The sequence below is a fragment of the Carcharodon carcharias genome, chromosome 1, assembly GCF_017639515.1.
Source record: "Carcharodon carcharias isolate sCarCar2 chromosome 1, sCarCar2.pri, whole genome shotgun sequence".
Classification (NCBI taxonomy): Eukaryota; Metazoa; Chordata; class Chondrichthyes; order Lamniformes; family Lamnidae; genus Carcharodon; species Carcharodon carcharias.
This window is the reverse complement of record NC_054467.1, coordinates 9,813,993-9,831,789: the sequence shown is the minus strand read 5'-3', so window position 1 is coordinate 9,831,789 and position 17,797 is coordinate 9,813,993. Positions and strand designations below refer to the sequence as shown.

Below are 17,797 nucleotides of genomic sequence, written 5' to 3'. Positions count from 1 at the left end.
GTTGCTTCCATTAAAGAATACTAATTATGCTAGGGTCCTAATTCCCCTCCAAAGACTCCCACTACAGTTCAAAGTCCTCACCTTATTTTGTTTAAGCTAATGGACCGCTGCAGTCTAATTAGTAGAAAAAGTAGAAGTAGAAGTACTCACCTGACCCTACTTACCAATCAGCTGCCTCCCCTGCGTCGTCACTTTTTGAATTGTGATGTCCTTGCGCCGCTTTCAGCCCCGAATCTCCCCCGAACTCTCATTCTATCCCTGCGCCGCTTTCAGCCCCAAGTCCAGCTTCTGCTCTTTTTAAATCTCCAGTCTGACTCTAAGTTCAGGCTCTTTTTTAAAAAAAAAATTGGGAGGGAGCACGATCGGGCTGTTGATCTCCGTGACCACTTCCATCCACAACTGTTTGGTTGGAGAGGTTGTCCTCATCTTCCCCTCCTTAAGAGAGCTCACCTCACTGCGGCCCCTCGGAATCTGCAGAAGAACTTCCACGTAAGAGTGAGAGACCAGCCTTCCCAGGACACTTCCCATTCCTGTGGTCACTTCAGCCTGAAAAATCCAAGTTTTTTTTTAATATGCCGTCGTTCCTTTAAATAGAAATGCTTCCATTGACAGAATGAAAACATCATTCTACCCACGGTAATTGACAAGGAACCAGGAGGTGAGTCGTTAATTGGCATACCCTGGTAAAGAACAACCACAAAGTGCACATAGCAAGGGGTGAGGTTCCAAACCAGGAAATGGCCCTCCTGTTGTTCCGGGAGCTACCCGAGAGCTCCCAGTCCAGCAGAACTGATTGGGAACCACCAGGAATTGAGGATTAATCTCTGTGGCACCGCTGTATAAGACCAAGGAGGAAAGTCATAGGGACTTCAAAACATAGTGGTTTTTTTTATTTTTTTAAAACACTTATTTATTAGGTGTAAAGATATTGCAGTTGAGAGAAACACACAGTTTGATTGCCAGTCAAAGAAGTTCACTCAGCTGATTCCTGGTTTGAAGGGGTTGTCGAATGAGAAAAGATTGAGCAGGTCGGAGCTTAGAAGAATGAAGGGTGATCTTATTGAAACATATAAGATGGGGCTTGAAAGAGTTAATGCCGAGAGGATGTTTTCCCTCGTGGGGGGAAGCGAGCACTAGGAGGTACGGTTTCAAAATATGGGGAGATGAGCGGGAATTTCTTCTCTCAGAGGGTTTTCAGTCTTTAGAATTCTCTTCCCAGAGGAGTCTGAGCCATTAAATTATATTCAAGGCCGTGTTAGACAGATTTTTGATCTAGGGAGTTGAGCGTTATGGGGGACAGGGCAGGAATGTGGAGTTAAGGCCACAATCATGTCAGCCATGATCTTATTGAATGGCAAAGCAGGCTCGAGGGGCTGAATGGCCTGCTCCTGCTCCTATTACCTATGAGCTTATTATGATCTCACTCAAGAAAAAAAACAATTGGAGATGAAGATTCTGCCTGCTTTCCATTTGACCGTGAGAAGGGAGGGCACTTCGAGGGTGGACACGTTGGGATCATGATGGGGTGGATGGGGCAGGAGGCCAGCTAGTGAAACCTCTAGTAACGCATTCAAGCAGAGTTAGCAATCCAACCAGAAACACAAAGAAGGAAGGCTTGCTGTGTTCAGTATATGCAGCAAAAGAAGCGTACAAACTGTGTGTTCTGCTACCTTGAAGCTGCTTTACAAATTCAGGATGTTGCTGCTGTTGTTCAGTCGAGATGTTTTTTCACATGAATTACATTGTTTCAATAAGATTTATCTGTCTATCATAGGAATGGCAGGCGCATTAAAACTTATTAACCATCATTTTTTTGTGTAAGTGCCTGAGTTCAGATTCCTGTCATGGAAAGTACTGATTGAACAGGAATCCCTGTCGATCATAGGAAATGTGGGTACATTAAAACTTTCCACCTAGTATAAAAACTACTGGTATGGTTCGACTTTCTGACCATCATAAGAAGTATGGCACAGGAAATAATTTTGTGGGAAAAGACATTGCTCCAATTAGATCCAGTGGGATGATATCCCTTCTCACTACTGCAGTGAAACGAGAAACAAGTCTTTACATTCGTGATTTCCTTAGGAATATAAGGTAAAGTTTCTCTTCCTTGCCCGATGTCAGAACTGTTCTGGAGTGAGGGGAATTTGGTAGTGGTTCAGTGGGGTTCACATATCTCTCTGACCAAGGCTTAAGTCTATCCCAAGCTGAGGGATGAATGTTCAATCCAGTCTCATAGGGTTTTGAAATGATTGCAGCTTCCTCTATTGGTTCACGGTGGCAAGAGCCGGTAACTTGGTACCAATTGTCACCCAGACCGGCTGGTATACTTGACAGGAGCTCTTCTCATTCTGGGACCAAGGCACAATGTTGGGTTGGAGTAGGAGGAGCTTCACTTTGTTTCTGGCTATGTGATAGCCACCTGAGAGAGCTTAGTGTTGACACCTGGAGCCTGAAATGGAAAGTTTTTCACTCCTCACCACTAGCTTCCCTCAGCAGCCCCCACCCCCACCGCAGGCATAAAAGTAGAAACTGACATCATGGGTGTATTTCCATTTGTGGTCAATATCATTGCATGTTTAATGAGGCCAGGAATCAGTGCTAAAGACATCAAATCAATCCTCTGCATTGCACACAGGCTATCAGTCTTCCAAATCAGTTCATCTGTCACAAATGTGTACTTGAAGCGGATAAGCTTATTTAGTGGGAATGCATACAATTAACCTGAGAACATGGTCGTTATTCACTGAGGTGGACGGCGAACATGTTATCAATAAATTGAGCTCAGAGCTACTAACACCAGCAAGAGGATGGTAGTGTAGAATTGTGTCTTATCTGTGGCTTCATTTCTTCCTTTTAAATGAGTAATGGGATGCTACCCATTTCAATTAAAGATTCTGCATTGCCAAAGTACTTATACAAAGATCTTGCATTGCCAGGTTACACTTACTGATTCAGAACTATTACACAGATTTGTTATAACTGCTGAGTGTTATAACTCATTCGTCAACTCCATTTGATGCCCTAGGTATTGTCCGGAGGCATTTCTGCTCCCTGGGGGTGGGAAAGCCTTGTTTGGGAGGGCTCGGTGGAATAGGATCACGTAGCAGCATCTCCAAGGTGGCCTCACAGAATGTGGCTGCCTTCTCTGTACTTCACCCAGCTCTGTGTTTATCCAGAAGAGTGAAAGACTGAACGGGCTGGGGATCCTTCCTCGAGAGAAGAGAAGGCTGAGGAGTGACCTGTTTGAGATCTTTAAAATTATGAAGTGGTTTGATAGAGTAGGCATAGAGGAGATGTTTCCACTTGTAAGGAAGTCCAAAACAAGGGGCAAGAAACATAAGATAGTTACAAGAAATTCAATGAGGAGTCCCCACTCAGCCCATACCACCAACCCCCCCCACCGAACCCAATACTTGCAGTTCCAATTTGCTCTATTACTCCTGATGATGGAATTCCTTTGATGGAATTGAGGTTATCCTATCTCGGAGTGAGGGGCAGGTTGGAATTGAGGTTATCCTACCTCGGAGTGAGGGGAAGGTTGGAACTGAGGTTATCCTATCTCAGAGTGAAGGGCAGGCTGGAATTGAGGTTATCCTATCTCAGAGTGAGGGGCAGGTTAGAACTGAGGTTATCCTATCTCGGAGTGAGGGAGAGGTTTCTGACTGCGTAGCAGTAGAAAGGTAGATGCCGGTGATCCGAAGAGTCCTGTCAGGTATCAGAGCAGCGAAGAACGAGAGCAGCCGTAAGGAAGACAGAAATAGTAGGTAACTGTCAGAGGCAAAATAGATAAACTGGAGTGGGATTAAATGAATTTTCCAGTGCAGCTATAAATAATCACTCAAACAAGACTGATGATGGTCAAGTAGTGATCTTCCAGCCCACCGACAATTTGAAATTTTGAATTGGTCCATTGAGACTGATTGGGAAATCTTAAAGCATTGCGTGCTAATTGCAATCTAAAACACTTGCCAGCATAAATTGACAGCTAGACAACTGTAACATTTAATAACTTTATTAATTCCCTAAAGAGCAGTTGTTAATAGCAGTGTAACAAATGTGTGGCAGCACCAGTAAGCTGAAGCTCTAAGTCTTCTTACGGGCCTAGCAAAGTATCACTTATGGGATGGAAATCCCTGCAATTATTCTCTCTATCGAATGGGGTGTTCAGGCTTCTGCCTTCATGGACCTCCCACGGAGTCTCGACCCACACACGGAGTTGACCTTCTGCAATGCAATGGTGTATTGGGAAATTTTGAAGAAATCCTTGTCTTCTAACTAGGCCTGAGTTGCCAACAGTGTGACCCAGGAAAGGTTGCTCCAGTAAAGGTCCCACTAATTCCCCCATGTCTTAAGTTGACAACACCAACATATTTTGAGGAGCTGATTTAAGATTTCTCCACTGATGAGAAAACAGTGATCTAAAAAAAAACTGCCCTCCCTAAATCTCTCACCTTAAAAAAAAAAGACAAACCAATGACTAAGAAAAGGTTGGAAGCACAAATGAATCCTAATTGCCTGGACTTCATGCTCTGGACTGTCAGGCATCAATGGCTGGAAATGGTCTAGACATCCTATACCTATCAGTACTTCAAACTACAGCAGATGAAAAAGAAGGCCCACCATCACTGCCTCAAGGGCAACCAGGGGTGTGCAGTAAATGCCAACTTTGCCAGCAAAGTACACATCCTGAGAATGAGTAAAAGCAACATTAGAAATTAGTTCAAAAGCAAAATACTGCAGACACCAGAAATCTGAAATTAAAACAAAAAGTGCTGGGAATGCTCAGCAGGTCGGGCAACATCTGTGGAGACAAAAAGAGTTAACATTTCATGTCGATGGTCTTTCATTGGAACAGGCATATGTCTCTATAGATACTGGCTGCTGATAGTGGCTTATGCTCATGGCCAGTTCATGTGTAAGACCAGGCAATGACAGTATTGATAAGCTGTCTACAATGAGAGGCTCCCCTGTCAAACCTGGATCTTTCTTCACCTTCACCAAAGGTTCACACACACTTTCCACCTGGGTAGTGACGATATGTGGAGACCCTGGTTGATCTTTCTCTCCATCCTTGGAGCACTGGGCCCAATGGTACTGCTAGAGAGATTGAAGTGAGCTTAAACCAGGAATGAAACTTGTGCTATTTCTGTTCCGTATGGACTAGACCCTTGAGCAAAAAAAACCTGTCTGACGGTCCCAGTGCCGGACTGAGGGAGTTGCTGGACTCCACAGAGCGATCATTTAGTTGAGATGTTGAGCCCAGGCCCCTGTCTGCCCTGTCAGGCAGTTATGTAAAAAAAGAAAAATCCTGTGCCATTATTTTGAAGAAAAACAAGGGAGTTCTCCCTGGTGCCTTGCCCAATATGTATCCTTCAAGCAACACCACAAAACAGATTACAATGACCTTTGCCACATTGCTATTTATGGGAGCTTGCTGTGAGCAAATTGATTGCTACATTTGCTATATTATAACAGTGATTACACTTCAATAGTACTTCATTGGCTGCAAAGTGCTTTGTGATGGCCTGAGGCTGTTAAAGATGAGATATAAGTGAAAACCTTTTGTGGTAATTATGGTTTTATTTAGTGTGTAACCCACCTTTCAGAATAATACTTGTTCAAGAAGATCACATGATCTGAGGTAACCAATAGGAGAGTAGCGCGGGCCACCTCAGCAGTCAGTAGAGATAGAGTTAGAGTTGAAAGCACACGCGTAGTTGCTGCTGAATATATTGTAAATAAACTTAATGTTTCCACCCAAGATGTGCCTGTGGATCAACTCTATCATTAGTAGTAGCAGCTCGGCCACCCTTACAACACCTTTCTTGTTTCTTGGTACCACACTGGGCTCTTGCTATGAACTCTAAAAGATGTTTGTTTCTCTGGGTCTATTTTGACCTCTGGGTGACCTTCTTTCTGGTGGAGGGTGACAATTGACCGATCCATTCCAGCAGTGAAGAGGCCCTCGTGATTTGAGCCCCCGTCTTTATTTAAATTTAAATATAGCTTGTCAAGTTTACATTGATACTGTCCATTATAAACGTGGGTGTTGGAATTTTCACTGGAAAGTGTTGATATCAGAATTTTTATGAGATATTATTTCAATAGATGATGATTTTCTTTGCTAGGAATTACTTTGTTCAGTTTTTGATTCTTTTCTTTTAGGACTAGTAGCTTTGAGTTCTCGTATGTCGCTAATTTACTGTGATCTCATTACTATTAATTTATTCAGTATTATCATGCAGTTGATCACCAGAACATTTCCACGGCTAGTTATGCAATAGGGTAAATTTACTGATTTGTACGATCCCTGTGGACAACCATACTTGGAGGTTTATTAAGTTGAGATGACAGTGTGGTAGCCCTACCTCTGACTCATGTTTCTTTTGAACAGAGTTTTCCACTGGGAGCATGTAGCAAGTGCATCACTATATTACAATAACTAGATGTGCTTCACAAGGCTGATTATGTGACCCAATACTCCCAACAGGAGTAGCATTCACAGAGAATGTATTACAGGTGGACAACTCCTAATTTCTCACAACAGAAATAATCTTCAGAATCCTTAAAATTCATGAGTCAAAATTGTTCCAAGAGTCAGTCCCAAGCACTTGACCCTGTCATATCTCTTCTCTTCTAGGAGGAACCTTTTGTTATGGTGTCGGAAAATGTACTCGGAAGAACAAAGAAATACTATGGATTCTCAATTGATGTCCTGGATGCCTTGTCAAATTATCTGGGCTTCAAATATGAAATCTACGTGGCTCCTGATCACAAGTTTGGAAGCCAGCAACCTGATGGAAACTGGAATGGGCTGATTGGAGAACTTGCCTTCAAGGTCTGTCACTTGTGCTGTTTTCCACAGTCTTGTTCATGCTTTTTATTATTACAGCTTTCAATCCAGCAAGCAAACCTTCCATTTGATAAGGCAGCACCAGCACCATTGTGTTAGGCTCACATTTCCCAGTTGCCTATTGGACATGAAGCCTGTCAATATCAATTGATTGACCGTCTTCTCTTTCTACACATTACAATTTATGAATTAAGGCAAGCTACCTCAATCTGACACTAGGTTATTGTTAGTCTGATCCCAAGCCAGTTAGTGAAGTATGAAACTAGACACTAATATTTTTCTTGATAATAGGTTTATTCATTGAATGCAGCATTACATATGCCTGCTTCTGACCTGCAAACCCAGTGTTCCAGCAATCTCTCCTTAGAAGTGCTCTAAGTACTTAATTAAACAATGCCTATCATTGTGTATCTTAACAATACAATTCACATACCATTAATGATGGTTGGGTTGTCATTACGTTACTGGACTGATAATCTACAGGCTTGGGCTATTAACCCAGAGAACATTAGTTCAAATCCCACAAATGGTAGTTTGAGAATTTCAATTCCATTCTCAAAGAAAATCTGGAAATTAAATAAAAGTTATCAATAAAAGTGATCATAAAAGTGTTAACGATTATATAAAATTCAACTGGTTCACCAGAGAAAAAAACCCCTGCCCTTGCCTTTTATGTGACTCCCATCTCAGACCAAACCTGGACAAATATTAACTGTCTTAGCAAACCACTCAGTTGTATCGTAGTCCTTGCATTCAAAAACACAGCCCACGACCATCTACTCAGGGCATCGCAATAAATTCCTGCCTTGCCAAAGATTCCTACGTGCTATGAATTAATTCTTAAGCAAAACAATTCCTGGTAGGTGAAACTACCCATGATTTAACATACATTAGTTGAGAGGTGATAAATATAGCTGTGATGAGAAATGTAAGATTTCACTCTGATGGAGTAGAGGACACTATTTAGGGTAAAAGCAAGTATTGTAAAGAATATTTGAGCTTTGGCAGGTGAATTTTCTGCTCCCAGCAGGAGTACCATTTGGTGGGAAGACAGATCAAGCACTTGATTGTTGACAATGTGTAAAGGTCAGCGCACCTCCTTCACGGCTATTTTCATGGCCCAGTTATCCATCACAATCACCAAAGACTCAGGATAGCCCTGAATCCTACACACAGACCTTCATGTCGGATTTTCCAACCTGCTCTCTGGTTGAGTAAAGCTCTGTTCTGGGATCACTAAATTGTGAAATACGTCCTTTGTTCTTCCGAAGCCCTTGCTATCTCTCTGACCTGGCCACACTTGACCCTGACAATGGTTGTTCACCAATGCAAGCTCTTTCTTTCATTCTTTCTAAATGTCAAGCGTTGTTTGGTTTTGCTACAAAAGCAGTTTTGAAGGAGCGAGACAAATTGTCGCTCACATTTGTGCTATTGCCATATAGATATTTTAATTATTCATAATTATTTTTTTTAAAAAAAAGTTTTTTTATTCCTTTGGGACACCAATTTTCTTCCAGGAAAATCATGAAATATGCATTAAGAAAAAGGCACAAGTTGTTTTGGAATATTTCAAAGGACGCTATCCATCTATTTTTCCAAACACTTCACCTCCCTCATTACTCAAACTGAAGTTTCGCACCCTCATCTGTTGTACATTGATAAGATGGTCCTGTGACTGGCCGCTGCCAGGGATGGGATGGTTAACTGGGCATGCCAGTTAACAGGCCACATGACATATGAGGACAGGTCTAATGTGGAAGAATCTGCTCACAGGATTGTCCCTTGACTGCATAATAAGGTGGGGGAGGGCAGATGGGTGGTTCCACTGGTCATCCACTGGTCAAAGAAGTTCTGTAGAAACGCCAGCGAAACAAAGTTAACTTTTCAATCAGGCATTGAAGAGATTTCAAGTCCAACAAATGATTCGTTTTGTCACTGTCTCCTACCTACTAGTCCGAAAATGCCCAGTAACAAAACGCACTCCATAAACCAGCCCTGTTTTTATTTGGCTCTGTAAAATTCTCCACCTACTCCAAACTAAGCATTTGTTGCTGCTTCTCTCTGGTCTGTCTGCTACTTTGGATTTTTCTGCCCCTTCTATAACTGATATTATTCTGGCTGCTACAGAAAATTGCCATTGCTTGTGCTCCCCCTTCTATTGGATCCAATTCAACATTTTGGGCCAGGATTTTATGGATCCCGAGGTAGCATTATGGAAGGTGTGGGGGTGGGGGTGAGGGAAAAACTTCTTTAGCCAGAGAGTGGTGAATCTATGGAATTCATTGCCACAGAAGGCTGTGGAGGCCAGGTCATTGAGTGTATTTAAGACCGAGATAGATAGGTTCTTGATTGGTGAGGGGATCAAAGGTTACGAGGAGAAGGCGGGAGAATGGGGTTGAGAAACTTATCAGCCATGATTGAATGGCAGAGCAGACTCGATGGGCCGATTGGCCTAATTTCTGCTCCTATGTCTTATGGTGTATGGTCTTATGGTAAAATCAGTTGGACCACTTGTCTTCCTGCTGCCACTGGCATTTTACAATCAGCTGGGAAGGTGATGGATGCCAATTAGGCCAATGGAGGACCTTAAGAGGCCATTTAAAGGCCACTGTGCAGTCTATTCCTGCCGCTGCTGGTAATTCACCAGCAGGCAGGTGGGCACTTCAGCACATGCGGAGACCGACAGCTATACCCGTGTAGCCTCCTTGTGGACTTGAGTAGTGGGAGGGCTCTCCTGATTGGGCACTCTGTGACTACAAAGAGCCCCTGCCCCCACTGGAAGACCATGACTGAGCCCCCAACCACCTCTCCCTTCCTCCCCTCACCATGGCCTGCCTGACTGGCCCCAAAGAGCCCCACAAACATCGCCTTCATTTTGGGAGCTCCTTCATATTCTCTGCCGACAGATCCTGCAATCCCAGCAGTGGCCACCACACCCAGAGACGCTTTTGAGACTGAAGAGCTACCAGCAAAGTTGGTGTCATGAATATTCCTCTCAAGGTATTAAATCCAATAGAGTTTGTAAGATCATCAGTGAAGTGAGCACACATTGAGATTGGAGAAGGTTATAGAAACACAGCAGCTGTGTGTTACTGAAGGATATATGGTAGTGTAAGTTATATTGCTGGATGATTAATGCAGATAGCTGGGGGCTAGTGAACCAGGAGAGTTTAAACCTCATGGAGGATTTTTTTTTTTAAATTTAGAAATAGAAAAGTGATATCAATAAAAGCTACCAATAAAAGCTGTGCGATTGATGTAAAAAAGCAACTTCCCTAATGTCCTTTAGGGAAGGCAACCTTGTGGTCTGGTCTACATGTGACTCCAGCCCCAAACAGATGTGGTTGACTCTTACCTGCTGGGACCTGAAGTTGTTCTCATAAACACCAGTTACCCACAATAAAACAAATGAAAAGTACTGTTCATAACAAATTGATTAGGCTGAGAAGAGGTCTGAAAGATAATATAAATTAGCCCAAGGTTATTTATTTTATAACATACGAGTAGGGGCATTCATTCATGTGTGCTCTGCCTGAAGGCAGGTTCCTGCCTCATTGGTGCTTCAACCTGAGCTGTTTTCTTGGCAGTTTTAGTCAGTAGTTGCTTTCCATTGCTTTCTACTCTCAGAAGCAGGGTGAGGGGGCAGGCCCCAAGTCCACCTCCGCTGGAACAGAAATCAAACCTGTGTTGTTGACATTATTCTGGCCACACACAAGTGAACTAACCGGCAAGTAAGGGCTAGGCAACAGGAAATGCCTGGTGTTCGGCGGCCGATAATGATGATTGTTTGATGCCATATCCAACATGGTGGTATATGTATCAAGTTAATCATGGCATTTGACCTCAGTGCAACAGTCATAATTATTCTGCTGTAAAATTGTGTTTTTATTTATAGACAAAATGGGCTCCTATACTCCTTCCATCTTACCCAGTTTTTGAGTTTGCCCAGCATGGCACTGCCTTGCAACCAATATGAAGCTTAAAGTTCTTGAAGAATCCTTCCATGCACCTCAAAAGAAGGCTGACATAAAAGCAAAATGGGGAAGGTCTCTGCACAATTAAAACCTGGCAAACATCTGGCTGGAGCACACCTCCCAAGGCCAAGGGTTTCAAGATAGTAATCATTCCTTTTAGAAAAACAGATGACCCTTTTAAAATCAAATAAAACACTTCCATGAAAGTAAGTTTTTATATCTCACCAGTGACTTCACTCTTGTAGTGTGGCCTTGTCGCCTATTTGTAATCGAACTGATCTGCAGACAACTTTCCTAGTGGAAAGATTTAGCCTATTTACAATAGAGCCAGCAGCAACTAAAATGTGTGTTTTCAACTCCATCTCTATCTCTGCACTGACTGAGGAAGTAGTCCATGCTGCTAACACATTGGTTTACACAGATCATGTGATCTTACATGACAGGACTATTCTTAAAGGTACAGTTCAACATTTAACAAAACCATAATTACTACATTCCTCCCCCCTTAACTTTGCTGTAAATATTGTATTTACAGCTATATTTATCTCGTGACGTTATAATATTTACACAGGTCATGAAATTTACAAGTTCAGTCTGTCAGGTGGTTTCCTGATCCGTGTGGAACGTGACAGCTCCACAACTTCAGATTCTTCTTCAGGAACCACATTCTCTGGAACAGCGTGAACATCAGGTACCTCAGTGGGCACTTGCAGTTCAGCGTCTTCCACTCTGCTAGAGACATCAGACGTGTCAGTCCTTGGTTGAGCACCTTCAACAGGAAACACCAGTTCTGTAATGGTTACAGGTGGAACCATATCTCGTTGTGGTATCTCTCATTTTCTTAAATGATTATGGGTGATCCGGCCTTCCACTTCCACGTGGTATGATCATGGTGCAGTCACTGAACTTACTTTCCGCCGTAACCACTTAGATCCCCCGCTGAAATTCTTACATTTACCGCTTCTCCAACAGTAAATTGTCTCTCATGACTATGCAAATCACACGCAGCTTTTTGGTTTCCTTGACTCTTCTCCACCTTTCCTTCCAAATATTAGGCTCAGTCTCGTCCTAAGACAGCGTCTCATCAACAATTCTGCAGGTGCTGCTCCTGTCGCCATGTGGGGGTGGCGGTCTTTGTTCTGCAGTGAAAAGTAAAGCGTGTAAGCTTGGTCTCCAACGAATCACCTGTTAACTTCCTCACATTTGTCTACTGCATCTAGAATTCTTTCCGGATAAGGCCTTGGAAGTAACTTGTGCCTCTTTGATTTTATCTTCAGCCATCATCATCCAGTAAAACACTGTGAGGGCCTGGAATAATATCAAATTAGGCACAGTTCGATAATTTGTTTATTGCCTCCTTCGAGTGTTTATGGTGCAACCAGCCACCATTTTATTGTCTTTTCGGAACCTTCTTCCGTTCTTCTTTCTACCACAGAGTTTAGTCTCGTTCTTCATTTTGACTTCACTGTCGGCCAGACTTCTCTCAGGTGAAATCTCAATTTACCTTAGCTCAGTAGCTGAGTCTCCCAAAACTTCATCAGTTCTGCTGAAGGGTCATGAGGACTCGAAACGTCAACTCTTTTCTTCTCCGCCGACGCTGCCAGACCTGCTGAGTTTTTCCAGATAATTCTGTTTTTGTTTTGTTCATTATCTGCTCGCCTCTTGGAAAGCTCTCCGGTTTTTGTTTCCAAAGCCTCTTTGACTTCTTGTAACTGGTTTTCCTTTTTCTTGCGAAGGTTGCTCACTTCGTCTTGAACTCTGTCACTCAGCAGGGTCTCCTTGAGTTTCGCCTGCTGCTGTTCCATGTTTTTGTTTGAGATAGACTGCATTTCTTCAGGTTGTTGGGTCCTTACACACTCCTTTTTCATCCTGTTGCAGTCCTTGGACTCTCCAGGCTCTTTCTGCCATACTTTGCCTCCTTCCTTTTTCAAGACATGAGCTCTTCCGGCTTCCTTTTGAAATCTCACTGGCCGATCAAGGTTGATTTCCCTGAACAGGTTTCGCCCTGGAAGGCTTGGTCCTCTGCCTCTCAATACCATCACTGGTAGCTGTGCTGAGTGGTTTCTATAATGGACAGTTGCTCTGCTGATAGCTTTTACTTAGATTTCTTCACCTGCGTACATTTTCAGCTTGGCAGACGTTTGTTCCAAATTTAGTTGATGTTGACCATTATTTAAATATCTGAAAGTGTGTTCTCCAATTACAGTAGTGGAAGCTGCCGGGTCTGCTTCCATTTTTAATGGTTTACCATTCACTTGTACTGTAACAAGTATTGGCTTTGCCCTCCCAACTCTCATGTTAAACAATCAATAAACGTCAGAATTTGTTGTTTCAGGCTCTTCTACACTGTAGATTTCATTGGGCTTCTTCTGTTGTTTGCAAGCCTGTTTAAATTTCTCTTTGCACCGTCTCATTATATATCCACTTCTGTGACAAAAGTAATGTTCTACTTTTTTAAACTGCCAATCGCTAAAAGACTGATTGTTTCCACATCGATTAAAGTTGTTCTTCAATTTAGCTGCTAAATCATTTCTTCTTAATTTTCGGTTAACTGGGACTGTTTCCCGCTTTGTGACGGGGTCTCGTTTTGTCGCACCACTTCCGGCTGATTGTTCCCGCTTGGTTTGTAGCACGGCGCTATTTTGCGCCCCTTGTATTGCTTGTGAATCTCTTCCAGGGCTTTCCACGGCCAGCGCTAATTCCAGCACCTTCTTAAAATCCAGATTCACTTCAGCCAGCAATCTTTTCTGAATGGTGTCTTCTTTCACACCACACACTAAACGATCTCTGAGCCTGTCATTCAGAGTCTCACCGAACTTGGAATGTTCTGTTAGTTGCTTCAAATGCACCACGTAGCTAGTTTCACCCGGGGTTCCATTTCGCAAATCAAACCTGATCCTCTGCATCGTGACTGAGGGCTTGGGTTGAAAATGTCCCTTCACAAGGCCCACAAATTCTGTGAAATTCTTTGACTCTGGAGCACTGGGTGCCATCAAAATTCAAATCAAACTGTAGGTTCTCCCACAAGTACTCAAGAGGATTGCCCGCGTCTTCTCTTCCCGCGTGATTTTGTTCGCTTGAAAGAACAACGCGAGATATTCCATATACTGAGATCAATCGTCTGTGGCTTTAACAAAACCATAATTACTACATTCACATGTTTGTTTTTCTTAGATTTCCTACAACATACTCCAAAGGCTATGGGCCCTGATAATATTCCGGCAATAGTATTGAAGGCTTGTGCTCCAGAGCTTGCCGCACCCCTAGCCAAGCTGTTCCAGTACAGCTACAACACTGGCATCTACCTGGTAATGTGGAAAATTGCCCAGGTTTGTCCTGTACACAAAATGCAGGACAAATCCAACCTGGCCAATTACTGCCCCATCAGTCTACTCTCGATCATCAGTAAAGTGATGGAAGGGGTCGTCAACAGTGCTATCAAGCAGCACTTGTCTAGAAATAAATTGCTCGCTGATGCCCAGTTTGGGTTCCGCCGGGGTCACTCAGCTCCTGACCTCATTACAGCCTTTGTTCAAACATGGACAAAAGAGCTGAACTCCAAAGTAAGGTGAGAGTGACTGCCCTTGATGTCACGACAGCATTTGACAGAGTGTGGCATCAAGAAGCCCTAGTAAAACTGGAGTCAATGAGAATCAGGGGGAAAACTCTCTGCTGGTTGGAGTCATACCTCGCACAAAGGAAGATGGTTGTGGTTGTTGGAGGTCAATCATGTCAGCTCCAGGACATCACTCAGGAGTTCCTCAGGGTAGTGCCCTCAGCCCAACCATCTTCAGCTGCTTCATCAATGACCTTCCTCCCATCATAAGGTCAGAAGTGGGGATATTCGCTGTTGATTGCATAATGTTCAGCACCATTCACGACTCCTCAGGTAGTGAAGCAGTCCATGTCCAAATGCAGCAAGACCTGGACAATATTCAGGTTTAGGCTGACAAGTGGCAAGTAACATTCACACCACACAAGTGCCAGGCAATGACCATCTCCAACAAGAGAGAATCTAGCTATCACCCCTTGACATTCAATAGCATTACCATCAGTGAATCCCCCAATATCAACACCTTGGGGGGTTAACATTGACTAGAAACTGAACTGGACTAACCATATAAAGACTATGGTTACAAGAGTAGTTCAGAGGCTAGGAATCCTGCAGTAAGTAACTCACCTCCTGACACCCCAAAACCCGTCCACCATCTACAAGGCACAAGTGTGTTTGAGTACTCCCCATTTTGTTGGATGAGTACAGCTCCAATAACAATCAAGAAGGTCAACCCCATCCAGGACAAAGCAGCCCACTTGATTGGCACCCCATCCACAAATATTCACTCCACACTGACGCACAGTAGAGCAGTGTGTATCATCTACAAGATGCACTGAAGGAATTCACTAAAAGTTATTGGACACACCTTCCAAACCCATGACTGCTACCATCTAGAATGACAAAGGCAGCAGACACATGGGAACACCACCACCTGGAAATTCCCCTCCAAGCCACTCACCATCCTGACTTGCAAATATATCACTGTTCCTTCACTGTCATTGGGTCAAAATCCTGGAACTCCGTCCCTAACAGCACCCAGGGTGTACCTACACCACATGGACTGCAGAGGTTCAAGAAGACAGCTCAACACCACCTTCTCAGGGCAATTAGGGATGGGCAATAAATGCTGGCCTAGCCAGTGACACCCACATCCCATGAATGAATAGAAAAAAACATCATTCTGCAGCACCCATTTTCACAAAAAATCTGGACAGATTGATCCAGGAGAACTTGTTAAATTTTGTACCAGTATGGTCTTGTGTGTGGCATTTTACTACATCAGACAAACTTTGTTGAGTCTAAACTTTTTAATTGTTAAAATCTCATAACTTGAGAGAAGCACTAGGGATTGAACCATCAGACACAGAGCCTTTGGACTTCAACCTGTTTATTTTGGTGAGCTAGCAAAAGAAGCAAAAATCAATATAAGATAAATTCCTTTGATGTGTATTTGAGATAACTTAGGTAACTGCTGCCAGTGTAAGAGGCATCTGTGTGACACATGTAGGAAAAGGAGGAGGCCATTCAGCCCATCTATTCTGCTCCAGCATTCAATCTGATCGTGGGTGATCTGTATCTCATTTACTCTCCTCAGCGCTATATCTCATGATACCCTTTAGCTATTAAGGGATATGGGGCAAAGATGGTTATGTGGAGTTAAGGTGACAGATAACCTTGCTTTCATGAAATGGCATAACAGGCTCGAGAGGCTAAGTGACCTCCTGTTCCTATGTTCCTGTGTTCTCTGATCTAACAAAATATTTCCAGTTTCAGTCTTGAAAATTTTAATTTACCTAACCTGTGCAACACCATTGAAATCTGGAACTCTCGTCCTCAAAAAGCTCTTGAGGCTGGGGATCAATGGAAAATCTCAAAACTGAGACGAATAGATTCCTGTTAGGCAAGGGTATTAAGAGTTATAGCACCAAGTTGAGTCGATGGAATTAAGACACAGATCAGCCGTGATCTACTTGAATGGAGAAACAGGCTACTCCTCTGTTTCTAAACCTCTTCACTTCCCTCTCCACTTTAAAACTCTTCAAAACCCAACCTTTTAAACCGAGCTCATGACCTCATTTCCCTTCCTTTCCCTCAGAAGCTATTTTTTTCCTTATGGTTCATGAAGCACTTTGGGAGAGTTTTGGATTTTAAGGCGCAGTATAAATATGGGTTGTCATATATCGCCACTTCATCGTTCGTTTTAATGAGGGGCCTAGAATGAGTAAATCAGGCTGTCCTATTTACCTTAGCAGAGGGCTTAAAAATCAGGGAGCATAGATTTAAGGTAAACAGTCATTTGGTAGTGGAGAACTCAAATCCAAAGCTTTTCGCTTTGCACACATCAAATATAAGAATGCCAAATTTCAAATAATCACAACAATTTACACCACAGGAGAAAAGGGTGTTGATTGATTGGCAAGTCGACTTTGATTGGCTGAGGCAATGCTCTGAGAAAGCAATGGGGAACTGTCTTTGTTGCTTTCTCCATGGCAATGTCCCAGCCAATCAGGGTCGACTTGCAAACCAATCAGCACCCTTTCCTCCTGAAGCATAAATTGTTGTGAAAGTTTGAAATTTGGCATTTTTGCAGATGTCTTTATGACTGCAAGATGTAAAGATTCAGCAAAATGTCTCTCTTTTCAGCAATATTGAAGATTTAGAGTAATTGGTAGAAGGATTAGAAGGGAGATGAGAGAATTTTTTTTTCATGTGTAGTGTGGTAGGGACCTAGAACTCACTGCCTGAAAACGTGGAAAAGGTAAAAACCATCACCACTGTTAAAAAACACTTGGATGTCTACTTGAAGACCTGTGAACTGCAGGGCTATCGGCCAAATAGAGGATGGTGGGATTTGGCTGGGTAACTCTTGCATCAACCGGCACAGACACAATGGGCTGAAAGGTCACCTTCTGTGTCGAAAAATTTCTATGACTCTACGGTTCTGGGTAGCTTTCATGCTCTGGGCATTTTGGAATGGAATTTCCCCAAAATTTGACCCATCTGGTCTTCCCATATCACACACCCTGCAACACAGAAGGATTTGGAAGCTCTGCAGCAATGGTCAAGGACTCGGGTGTCCCTCCTTCACTATAGGTTCAGACCTGCACCTACTCTTCTGTGGTGCTTGCTCTGAATGTACCATGGCCACTTAGTGTTTCATTAAAAAGAAGTACAAATCAACATGTAGAGAACTGCTGGGAGTAAGTCCCTCGCACTGTGTCCACTGAACCCAAATGCAAACACAGAGATGAGCAAAGATAATTCAGAATGCAACGAAAGAGCAGACACCTAATTTGGACCAATGCATCTGTCTGATCTATTCTAATAGAGGAATCTGGCTCAATATAGACAAAATAGTCATCAGTACACATAAACCTTCAAATTCACTTTTCTAAAAATAAATATTTTCAA

At 43.0% G+C, this 17,797-nt stretch overlaps 1 protein-coding gene across 1 annotated transcript in view; it reads left to right on the top strand.

The window, feature by feature from the left end:
- The window catches only part of grid2 (glutamate receptor, ionotropic, delta 2), a 995,712-nt gene that overhangs the window by 766,217 nt on the left and 211,698 nt on the right, over window positions 1-17,797 (top strand). The window contains exon 10 of the mRNA XM_041192382.1: window positions 6,644-6,841. Coding sequence (XP_041048316.1) covers window positions 6,644-6,841 — 198 coding nt within the window. The remainder of the gene's footprint in view (window positions 1-6,643; window positions 6,842-17,797) is intronic.